At 33.6% G+C, this 12,191-nt stretch overlaps 4 protein-coding genes across 6 annotated transcripts; 1 reads left to right on the top strand and 3 right to left on the bottom strand.

The window, feature by feature from the left end:
- Positions 1-70: 70 nt before the first annotated feature.
- Positions 71-3,917, bottom strand: CycE (cyclin E). The gene is made up of 3 exons (XM_003700006.3): positions 2,859-3,917; positions 1,788-2,397; positions 71-1,705 (listed from the first exon to the last, which is right to left on the bottom strand). Exons 1-3 carry the CDS (start codon positions 2,870-2,872, stop codon positions 959-961), a joined length of 1,371 nt encoding a protein of 456 aa, XP_003700054.1. The 5' UTR covers positions 2,873-3,917; the 3' UTR covers positions 71-958.
- A 1,520-nt stretch (positions 3,918-5,437) lies between these two features.
- lft (Limb expression 1 family member lowfat) lies at positions 5,438-7,678 on the top strand. 2 transcript variants are annotated; one of them, XM_076539593.1, is made up of 4 exons: positions 5,438-5,776; positions 5,941-6,128; positions 6,189-6,535; positions 6,606-7,678. In XM_076539593.1, the coding sequence occupies exons 2-4, from the start codon at positions 5,972-5,974 to the stop codon at positions 7,008-7,010; spliced, it is 909 nt and encodes a 302-aa protein (XP_076395708.1). In that variant the 5' UTR covers positions 5,438-5,776; positions 5,941-5,971; the 3' UTR covers positions 7,011-7,678. The 2 variants fall into 2 exon arrangements, with proteins under 2 accessions (XP_076395708.1, XP_076395709.1); XM_076539594.1 differs by having other exon boundaries at positions 5,448-5,625.
- Positions 7,585-8,744, bottom strand: ClpP (Caseinolytic protease proteolytic subunit). Its single transcript, XM_012296668.2, has 4 exons — positions 8,642-8,744; positions 8,398-8,532; positions 7,911-8,301; positions 7,585-7,852 (listed from the first exon to the last, which is right to left on the bottom strand). The coding sequence occupies exons 1-4, from the start codon at positions 8,678-8,680 to the stop codon at positions 7,692-7,694; spliced, it is 726 nt and encodes a 241-aa protein (XP_012152058.1). The 5' UTR covers positions 8,681-8,744; the 3' UTR covers positions 7,585-7,691.
- A 1,308-nt stretch (positions 8,745-10,052) lies between these two features.
- On the bottom strand, positions 10,053-10,982 carry LOC105664021 (uncharacterized). Of its 2 annotated transcripts, none has more exons than XM_012296710.2 (4): positions 10,778-10,982; positions 10,635-10,679; positions 10,469-10,568; positions 10,053-10,385 (listed from the first exon to the last, which is right to left on the bottom strand). In XM_012296710.2, exons 2-4 carry the CDS (start codon positions 10,637-10,639, stop codon positions 10,146-10,148), a joined length of 345 nt encoding a protein of 114 aa, XP_012152100.1. In that variant the 5' UTR covers positions 10,640-10,679; positions 10,778-10,982; the 3' UTR covers positions 10,053-10,145. The 2 variants fall into 2 exon arrangements, with proteins under 2 accessions (XP_012152100.1, XP_012152104.1); XM_012296714.2 differs by having other exon boundaries at positions 10,053-10,168; positions 10,244-10,385; positions 10,635-10,982.
- Between the last annotated feature and the right edge of the window lie 1,209 nt (positions 10,983-12,191).

Here is a 12,191-nt window from a genome sequence, read left to right on the forward strand (position 1 = left end):
ATGAACTCTATATTCTCAATTTCCTTAAAATATTGAATTTTTATCTAACTCATCAATGACAAGAGGTGTATACGAAGCAACGTTTGTTTAATTTTACAATTTACAAATATTTATTGTCAAGTTTTTCATACAAATGTGTATAAACCGCTGCGTCACTACATATAAGGCAGTGTAAATTCATCACGAAGTTTCTACCTTATACAATAATTATTAGTCTTATATACTTCACGCATGCATTCATCCCCTCTCACCCTCTCTACTTTTTTTGTTATTATTAATACTTCACAATATACATATACATAAAAATACATTCACCCAGCACGATAACGCATTGTTATAATACGTTGCGTTAAAATAAAGCGAATTACGTAAAAGAATACTATTCACAATGCTCTGTTGATCTCGGAAATGAATAAAAACGATTATTTTAAGGGCACTTTTTGCAGGCACTAAAGTTTTTTTGATTCTTAAAGATGGTAATAATTATTAAATTCATACTAACATATTAATACGATGCATCAAGTTTCACTGCATGAATATAATCACAGAACATAGCCATAGGCTGTCGTATATGTTTACGATTCCTTTATATAAGGCACATTTTTAGCGTCCATGGTAAAACAAGTAATATTAAATTAATTTAGTGTCTCTTTAGACACTGTAGAAAGTGGTTAACACCTTGTACTGTGAATCTTATTGTTACAACAAAAATACCACCACGCAAAACAGTGGATTTAAATGGAAAGCATCATATTATTTACGATAACATACAGACGATACTGTTATTACCGTGCACTGATGCGATTCCGTAACACATGTGCAATTTTACACATGGTAGAATTTGTAAGCAATTAAATGATATTCCCTATACACTATCGGTGTTTAGTTAAAATTATTTACCAGCAATTAGTAAACATAACACTTCATCGTAACATACGAAGTGCATATAAATATTAAATTATGTATATGGATGTAACTGTAGCGGAGGATGTGGCGGTGTGGTAGAATTTTTTTGACTGCTAGATGGTGGAGTTAAAATTCCGTTATCATTTGGACTCTGTCTACCAGACTCAGGATTTGAATCAGACTCAGTTGTATCAGTAGGAGGGACTTCATCTACTAATCGCTGTTGTGCCCTTTCTAACATATTTAAATCTACTACATGAGTTTGTATACGGTGTGATTCATCCATCACTATATTAGGTACTGATGCTCTAAGTCCAGATCCAGAATGAGACTCCACAGGTGGTATAGTAGATCTTAAAAGAAACTGAGAACTTTCTTCTGCAGCTGTTATAGCAAATGGAGTAAGCCATTTCACACAGGGTGCAAGTTGCTCCCATGGAATACGTGATACTCTTAAAGCACATTCTCTTCCTTGGGTGTGATAGATAGCTGCTGCTGCTATGTGGCTATAAGGGAACTTCAAACTTCCCTCATCTAAGGTAGCTAAGTCCAATAGTTGAGCTGCCTGGGAATATTGCAGACCTCCATATTGAGGATAAATAAAGGCATTAGGTTTTGACCAATCACCAGACTCAATTTGCATATATATATTAAGCCAACCAGGGGCTGTTACAGGAGATAAATTCCATCCAAGACCTTTTAAAATTACTAATTCTTTTCCTAAAATTTCTTCTTCTGTACATGCTCCATCCGTAACATATGCAAACTCTGCTATCTTAGGTGGGTATATTTCTTCAACCTATAAAAAAATAAACATATCATTAAAACAATTATTCAAAGTTAAAATAAAAAAAAAAGTTAAAACTAAAAAATATACAAACCTTGGCAGCTATAAAAAGACACGTGATACCTATCAACTGAAGTTGATTTTTGGGTACATTTTGATGTATGGACAAATATCTGTCTATGTAATCCATCGCAAGATAGTATGTTTCTCTATGTAGCTTATATACTTCGCAAACTTCAATTAGCCAATCCAGCAATATAGCTCGCATTCTTGGCTGCAATGTTGGATGCCTTTGAAACATCTGAGGATTCCTTTGAATAATGGTTTTCTGATCTCCCAAACACATGAAGGACCAAACTTGAGAACCATCTGCCCATGGAAATGAAGGTAGTGGGCTGGGTCTATTTGATATATTATTAGATGAAGATGGTGTTAAAAAGCAAGTAGCACTTCTTAATTCAGACCATGTGGCTGGCTCTTGCTGTTCTTTCAATGGAGACACCTGATGTGGTGTGCATGAATTTTCTAAAGAATGTACTGTTTGACATGACTCTGAATATGATGTCTGTGACAATGCTGGTACTTTATTAGGCGGATACAAATTTTCTGAATCCTCAGAGATTTCTGTTGTACGTCTTTTACGTTTCAAGGATTGTGTTGCTTTACCTCCTTGCAGATAAGTCTGTGACTTTTTTCCCTGTAAACTGCATGAAGCAAAAAAAGCCAATTTGAATTGAAACCATTATGGAAACTCTTAAGATTTGTTTGAACAAAAAAAAAACAAATTTATTATGTACAATGTTGAGAAAAACATTTTTGAATTGCAACAGAAAATTACGTTATACAACGTCTAATGTCTTTTGGAAATCATCTACGTTTTAGATAAACTTTATGGTCGACTATCACTGGTTGTAAATCATGTATAAAACTATTAACTTGAAATCTGTGTGGATAATATACATGCAAAACTGCTGAATCTTCTGAGAAGTTGATATTAATTGAAGAAGGTTATACATGCATATTTCTTGATTTTTTTTTAAAGCAAAAAGTACAATACATTGTTAAAATCAGTTAAATTGGTCTCAAATAAATTATAAATTTTTACGATGAAATATTGAAGGGATTAAATTAAATTTTCAGACCAAATGGAAAGTCGTTCACTCACCTTGTCTGTGGCATCTTGCTGCAAAATTGTCGACGTGTTCAGAAATTATTTCGGACGAAAATTTATTTTTTTAATTTATACACAGATTAATTGATATTTTAATTAAACGTTGGCCAAATTTCAGTAACATACGATCAGTAATTTAACCAGGAAAATGCCGAAAAGTAAAAGAGCGCGCGAAGCTTACACGCACCCGATCGCCATAATGCACATATACTTGGCTGCTTTTGATTCAATATTTTCTGCCATAATTTCTTGTTGGCAAAAAATCTTTTAACACGAAAATTTTTCAAAATCTTTTCCAATTAATTTACAAGCCTCCAGGTATCACTGAACAATAATTCTTGAGAAAAATATAAGACGTGGAACTCGAAGCGCGGGAGACCAGCGCGCGAAACGATGACCAACCCCTGCTTGCAATCTGGCACTGTCACGCCCTCTATATGTATAACATAACCTCAAAGGGGCAAAAAAATTCCAAATTTTCGTAAAACACCTTCCTTGAACCTCTATCGTTTACTCTCAATGCATAAACAATATAACTTCCACGTATATGTGCTGATTTTAAGGGCTATGCAAACGTGGTGCAACGTTGGCGTCCTTTGACAGACGCCTTATTGTCGTCACGCTTTTACGCATTAAGATATCGTTGAAACTCGTGAAAATTACTGTCTGTAAACTGAGAACACTGTATTTTATCGTTCTGATAGAATGCATTCACGTTAAAACACAAAACACTGTGTGTTGGCGATACAGAAATCCTAGGAGTCACAAGCACCTACGCGTTCTGCGCATCTGTTTTTCCCGCTTCGGAATAGCACAATTTTTTCAAGTAATATTGAAAATTATTGTCTCACTTGAACAAACTGTGTATGCTAAAACGAAAACCAAAGTATAACTGAATAAAAAATGTGTATATACGCACAAAATAACGCTTTTAAATCGCGAACGAAAGTTTAGAACAAATGTTTCGCGGGAACGCCAAACCAGTGGACACCGGTCGAGAAATCGAGGCGCTGCTGTGCAACGATATAATCGATTCCTATTGGTCGACACGACGAGCACAGCTGGCGCTCAGCTGATCCGTCGAACACACACAAACGCATACCTATGCATGACTGCATTTACGCCCTGACCACGCGGGAAATATGCGCGCGTAAATAGTTTACCTTCCAAGCCGTAATCACAGGGCTGGAGCAACCATTGAATGAAATAAGCACATGCTTAAGATATTAAACAAAATGATAAATTATACAAATTTATCATTGTTATTGCTCTTAATTTCCAATATTTCAAAGCCATGAAGCACCAAAGTTTCAAAATCTCAAACTTTTTAAATTCTAAAGCGCCAAATCTTTATAGTCTTAAGGTCCCAAAGTTCTAAAGTTCCAAAGACTCAAATTCCATAAGCTCCACAATTCCAAACTTTCAAAGTTCTAAGATTTAAAATTTACAAATTTTTAAAGTTCAAAAATCCCCAATTTCCAAAATACCATTGCGGAAAATAAAATTTTATTTCATGATTTATATTTTTATTCAGATATTTAGAAAAAGGGTACCAAAATGTTTTAAGCATTTAGGACCTTTAAAGGTCTTCAACTTAGCCCGGTATAATCATAAAATTAAATGCTAATTATTAAAATGTAAAAGGCTGGAAAGTTATGAATGCCATATTTTCTTTTCAGCATTTGTTCCTAAAGCAAACATGCATTATAAGCGAATGAGTCATGTAAAATTACCGAGGGTCCTAGATCATAAAAGTTTGGAAAACCCTGTCATAAACCATAGAATTTAGGAAAAGGAATAGGTAGAATACAATCATTTATGCTTCATAACTTTAAATTACCCGACTAACAAAAGTAAATGGAATGGTTATTCCAGTCATGATAGAATATTCTGAAATATTAATGTATTTATAAATTTAAGACAGTATTGAAACAGAACACTTTAAGCTCAATAGTAATTCTATATTGCTAAAAAATTCTCTTATCATATGAAATTATAATATTTAGAATGTAATGTATTATTTTGTTGGGATATGTTACCAACAAACAGAAAAAATGATAAAGACGATTACTACTTTTTATACGCGACTTTTTTATCAACCGCTCAATGAAGTTTGTAAAACGGCTCATGCATGGCGCTTTATTCGCAATTGCAACCTAATGGAGCATTCGACTATCTATTTCAAACATTTCTAAGATTGTTCTCATTTATGTAAACATTATTAATTTCTTACAATAAATAAGATATTAAATTCCGAACTTTGCACATATCGAGTATACATAAATGCATTCTTTTGATCCCGCATAATTTTGGAATCGACTCTACAAATGCTCGCTGGGCTCTGTTGCTACATGTGAAATGGATTACAAGCACGGCAATAAATTTCTTAATTTTAATTATTTCAAATTTTTTAATTCTACAATATCCTAAATTTTTGAATCTCTAAATTTCTAAGCTTCTGAACAAGCATATGATTTACCATTCACTGACATAAAGCGCGGGTTCTACAAGAAAATTGTCCGACACTGTTCCTAGTAAAAATATGTTTATTTTCAGTTGGCAAGCTTCTGTAACCAAGTGTTAGGGTATCGGAGTGCTACAGGGTACTGGACCAATGTGGACAGTCCTGGTTTTCTGGAAGTCGTCAGTGGTCCGAGGCCATTAAACGCGTTGTATGTGTCTTGCAATTTGATCCCGTAGCGCTCTGTGCGCCGATCGGAGAGTAATTTACGCGAATTCCTGGGCATCCGGGTCTCTGCAGGTGGGCCTTCGGAGTTTCTTCTTGGGTCTTTTGCTTTCGATGTCACAACATTTACTTTACCATTTGGTACTCGTGTAACACTCAGGATCCGTCAGATCAAACATTTGAAAGAGACAATCTTCACTAATATTGTCACTTTGACTTTAGTTATGTATGTACCTTCTTTTATTTCTTTTATTCTAAGATTTATCACTTTTTAAATATTACAGTGTGACAAAGTACTATTCACTATTATTTCTTAGATCTTAAATTTAACTTTTTTAAATTACATGATATGTTTAATCTTAATTTTAATTATCTTCAATTAAATTTCAGCACTTAAATGTACGTAAGTTTCTGAAAGGTGATGCAGGGCATAATGCCAGTTAAAACTAAATCTCGTGTTCCTGAAAATATGGGTATCACGGGTGGTTTGGTGGATGCCAGGGACAAACAGGTGTTAAAGGAAGCAGTGGAAGCTGTTGTTAATAGTTTTGCAAAACATACTCAAGGCTATGGAAGAGGTATGGAAAAGGTTTCTCACTGTTAAATCAATTTTGATTTGTGTCATTTTATTTTTTTAGTCAATGTGGTGGAAGCTTTGCAAGAATTCTGGCAAATGAAACAAAGTAGAGGAACAGAATTGAGAAATGGAGCTTTAGTTATTTATGAATCTGTACCTTGTACCAGTCCACCTTATGTATGTTATGTCACCCTTCCTGGTGGATCTTGTTTTGGTAGCTTTCAAAATTGTCCTACAAAAGCAGAAGCTCGTAGATCGGCAGCAAAAATTGCTTTGATGAATTCTGTTTTTAATGAGCATCCAGCACGGAAAATAACAGATGACTTCATAGAAAAAGCAGTTGCAGAAGCAAGAGCCAGCTTTGCCAAGCCTTCTGCAACATCAAATGGTGTTGGCAATCAAACACAAGTATGTTGTATTTCCAATTAGTCAAGCTTATTTATTGTTAATAGTTATGGAAATGTACTTAATATTTCAGGGAAGTGGAGATGAGAAAGAGGATCCAAATACAGGTATAGGCGCGTTTCGTTTTATGTTGGAATGCAATCGCGGAAGAACTATGTTAGAATTTCAGGAGTTAATGACGGTCTTTCAATTACTTCATTGGAATGGATCTTTAAAAGCTATGAGAGAAAGACAGTGCAGCAGACAGGAAGTAGTTGCTCATTACAGTCACCGAGCTTTGGACGACGATATGCGTAGTCAAATGGCACTAGATTGGGTAGCAAGGGAACACGAAAGCGGTGGCGGTGTCGTTGCTATGGAATTGGCATTAGCCGAAAGAGAACTTGAAGCGGCACGTTTAGCAGGAAGAGAGCTTAGATTTCCTAAAGAGAAAAAAGACATATTGATGTTGGCACATGCTCAAGTGTGCCCTCAGTGATTTAAATCAAAAAGATCATGCAATTTAAAAAGAATATGTGAAACTGGTTTTACAAAAGCTGGTAATAAGGGAATATGTTTTTTAATGACATGTAATGTCACTATATTGTTGTCTAGGATCGAGACACATAATCAATTCCGTCCTTGTAACGATATATTTTTGGTGATATAGAATATTATGAAGTTATAAACCTACAGTAATGTTAAGAGTACTTAAAGCATATAACTGCCATGATAAAGTATCGATACGCTAAGAGGAAAAAGGTATTCAATTTTCAATCAAAATTATTCATAATTTGTACATATATAGGTATGTTTTGATACAGAATCGCGTCTTCCATTACTTCGCCCAGCCGCCTATGAGTATAGCATTATATATTTTTATCGTATAGCAAGAGTGCTTGGTGATATATTGTGCTTGTTTAAGAAATGTGAAGAGATCTGAATAATTTGTTATTAACATATCACATTCATGTTTGTCATTTATGAAATCATCATTTCATGTTTTATATTTACGTAAAGTTTACAAAATATGGGCACATTTAGTGTATTCAAATACAGTTATATACATGATATAAATTGTAATTGTTTTAAAAATGTTTTATTACTATTTTTAAATATTGATAAATACATGTTTTAATAAAATTTTACAATTTTGAACACTTATTTCCCAATTCTAATATCATGGTTGTGACGTAAGTTCAAGGGTAGTCTCTGCTACATTCGTACTTTTTGTTGCTGTTTCTTCTTCTTCTTGCATTGGATGAGTTAATACTTTGTCTATAATTCCAAATTCCTTTGCTTTGGCTGGACTCATAAAATTATCTCTTTCCATACATTGTTCTGCAAAGTTACATATTGCAAAATACTGCATTAATATATTTTTACAAAATTTACATACCTATTTTTTCTAATTCCATGCCTGTATGTTTGACATATAATTGGTTGATTTGTTTTTTAAGTTTTAATATCTCTAATGCTTGTATCTGGATATCAGTAGCTTGTCCTGACACTCCTCCTGAAGGTTGATGCGTCATAATCCTTGCATTAGGTAACGAATGACGCATGCCTTTTGTTCCTGCAGCTAATAGTAAACTAGCCATTGAACATGCTTGGCCTACACACCATGTTGCAACTGGAGGAAGAACATATTGCATGGTATCATATATACCAAGTCCAGCTGTCACACTCCCACCAGGAGAATTAATGTACATATGAATTGGATTTTTACTACTTTCTGACTGAAGAAATAGTAGTTGAGCAATCACTACAGAAGACACGTTATCTGTGATCTATAAATAATATAACTTGCTTCATTTTTAAATTCAATGTCTTGTTGGTAGTTGGATATATGATAAACTAATATTATAATGAAGAAGGTATCATACCGGGCCCATTAGACAAATAATCCTTTCCTTTAAAAGACGGGAATAAATATCATATGCACGTTCACCTCTTCCACTTTGTTCTACTACAACAGGTACAAAATTTAAGTACCTATTACTTATCTTCTGACAAGGTACCTACAAATTCCAAACCACTATATTAACATTTTTACCATACAAAATATTATGATTAAGAAGACTCATATAAATAAAATATGTGATTCAGTTTAAGTTGTGAAATACTTACAGAAATTTGTAGAAAATTGTTTATTCTTCGTAATAACATTTTAATAATTTCATATATCTTAATCGAATACGTGGTTACGTATGCATTTATGCATTAAACGTGACTGCAAATAACATTTCATGTAACGAACTATTAAACATTTTGATTTCTCATTAAGTCTGATAGGAAATAAAACATAACCTAAGGAGTAGGAATTATCGCTATTAATTACATGCTATCACTCCAAATTGATTAAAAATATAGCACAGATAACTATGTTAGGGTTAAAATAAATTATCTGAAACAATTTATTTTTCGTTTTATTGTTCTCGATTTTTGTAGGTTATATTTTATTTCTTTTAACTTATACGTTCTTTTATCATAAAGTGGTTAGTGTATTTCATTTTTTATGTTAAATTTTACACTTTATCGAATTAATCTTTCAGTTACAAACAATTTTTGATCAAATGGTTATCGAAACTAACTTGTTTTAAGTCTTGATGTAAATAGTACATTTACATAACGTGTTTTATTTAACTGTACTATGACAATTCATCTAAACTAATCAATTAATGACTGAAAATATAGAACAAGTGCTTAAAATAATTTTTTTGACTACCTTTTAAAACAGTGCATGCGTACAGCCTTTAATATTTTGATCATTCCTCATGTAACAAGATCGGATGTGAATCTTTTTATTGGTTACAAAAGTAGTTATTATAAACTTCAAGAAAAGAAAAATCATATTATACTTTGCGAAGTATGTATTGCATTAAAATAACAAATAACTTATCACGAATGTAAAGATTGTTAATAGTTAAATTTTAATTACTTTAATCTTAATTTTAATGTACCTAACCTCTTATTTCAATACAATAACTACTAAAAATATTGCTTTACTACTTTAGAAACTTCATCAATTACATAAAAATGTATTTTTTACAGGAATCATGAATATGTCTTCATTATTTAGAAGAGTATGCCAAAATATAGGCTCTGTTATTCCAAAAATATCTGTGGAACCAGTAAACAATGTTATGAATCGTAAAATGCATTATATATGCAATAAATCAAATTTATACAATTTATCAAACACCTATGCAAATAAGCTTAGTGCACCGGCATTGCTTCAGCCTTCTTTGCCAATATATAATTTAACATGTGGTTTAAAAATGAAAACTGTGTTGCATCGGCGTTGTAAAAGTTGTCTTCTAATGTGGAGGAATGACAGAAAATATATAATATGTAAAGCCAAAAGAAGGCATAATCAAGTGGAAAGGAAGAAGAAGGAATACAATACATGGATACTAACACATGCCTCACAAAGTAAAGTTCGCGAATGGTAGAATATATTGTACTGCAAGTCAAATTATGGTATTTAAACAAAGTATTTGTACATAAATTGGTATCTTGTACAAATAAAATAGTGCAATTTATGCAACAATAATTTTTTATTTAGTCATTACAAAAGAATATTTGATTATTTATGCAGTCACAACACATTTTACAGTCTGGCAACTTTGATTTAACATCTGTAAACGCTGGATGCTGAAAATAAAAGGCAGTTACAATGTTGAATTATGTTATATTCTTTGATATCATTGATCTGAATTTGTAACTTACTGTAAGGGGGACAAGTAATACTGCAAACATTCCGTAATGTTGTATATGGTTGGTATTTACTATACCAGTATGAATAACTTCGAGGAGAACAAGGCGTATAAGGTGGACTATAAGGAGTAAACGGATGTATTGCAGAATAAACCTATTAACATATAGAGAGATTTAATAATTGATTCCATGTCATGATTATTTATAATTAATATACTTTTGTGTTTAATTACATACTGTACAAAAATTATCAGGTGGTCCCTCTACAATATTCACAGGAATAATATTGCATGGAGATGTGCACATTGGCTGATTACATGAACCATTTGCTTGGGCACTAAATTAAGTGAAATAATGCATTATTTTAAAATAGATAAAAATAATTAGTGACAGTATTACTTACGACATGTTCGATTTGATAACTTTCCTTACATCAGAATTTTATTTCCTAAAAGAGAAAAAGAATTTTGTGGTTAAACTGTCATTTATTTCGAGTTTCAATTTCATGTATCATGACAATTGAAATGTTAATGTGCATTCATGTACTTTGTTCTCCTTGCCGGCGATGAAAAAGTAAAAGTCGAAAGCTGAAACTTGTAAAAATGATAACTTATAATTATAATACAATTACAATTTCATTCTAACTTAAACATAAATCGTAGCACTTAGCTCGATACCATTTTCTACATATTGTCTTTTGGACAACATATCGAAAATGATATCGATTACCAGGTCACACCACGTGGAGGTGACTACGATTGTGACCCACCCTAACTCCAAATCCCTACCACCCTCCATTTGCAAATCGCTCATTTATCGGAAGGATAAATGAGTTCTGACTCTACTTAACTCATAGGCTCGCATATACAAGTACTTTACCACAATCCAGCAAAGAACTTGTATTACACACACACACATACATTAACTTAATACTAATTGCATAGGATCCCACGCATACGCTTAACTTATTCTAAACGCCGCACGGTACCTCTCATTCTAAGATTGCACTCAAATAATCTATGACGAAGCAAAAAAGCAAAGGGGCAAAAAAGAAAGTTAGAAGAACTTTCTACTAAAAGAGAAGAAAGTTAGAAGAACTTTCTACCAAAAGAAAAGAAAGTTAGAAGAACTTTCTGACAAAAAAGGGAACCATTATTTTTCGCCAAGCGAACCTTGCTTTCCATGGGTCAAAGGGTAGCCCATAGTGGCTTACGTGAACCACGACGGCAAAGATGAACCGAAGATACCTTTGGCAAGAACGAGTGATACACCCCAGTTGGCGGAGGGTTTCCCATTTCTGACGCGCGGGCGACTTATACAGAGGACACCCTTGCCGTGATGCCCCTTGGCAGTATGGCGGCAGATCGGGGGGGCACATCATGCTATGAGAGGTGCTCCCCCCGTTCGGCCCCGCCGGGCAAAGAATATCACTCGCGCTACACCGGCACTTGCAGCTCACCTCTACCGCGTGTTCACAGCGCTATGAACCCCCAATGATCCACTTGGGCGCAGAACGATTGACAAAAAATAAGTGGGTATACTACAAGCTAACGCGTACAAAGTTTGAGAATTGTGAAGATGAGTGCAAGTTGGAATGAGAGGTACTTACAAGGACCCACCCGCCCTGCCCACGAGCACACTTAACTTAAAATTAAGGCACGCATAAAATTAACTTAGAACTAAAGCACGCATCAAATAACTTAAAACTAGCGCACGCATCCCTCGATGGATGTCTTCAATGATGACCTATTCATTACCTACAGAAGAATTAGTCGTAACAATAAAAGGGGGAAACAGAGAAGCAAATGCAATATTAGTAACGTTATAATGTTTAGACATGCATATTATGCTAACATGCAAAATTCATATTAACATTTTCGGAATAAAAATCTCGAGTTGACTCAGTAGAAATACACCTGTAAAATATACAATATACCTGAGAAATATTCAATTACTTAAT

Source organism: Megachile rotundata, chromosome 14 (genome assembly GCF_050947335.1).
Source record: "Megachile rotundata isolate GNS110a chromosome 14, iyMegRotu1, whole genome shotgun sequence".
Lineage (NCBI taxonomy): Eukaryota > Metazoa > Arthropoda > Insecta > Hymenoptera > Megachilidae > Megachile > Megachile rotundata.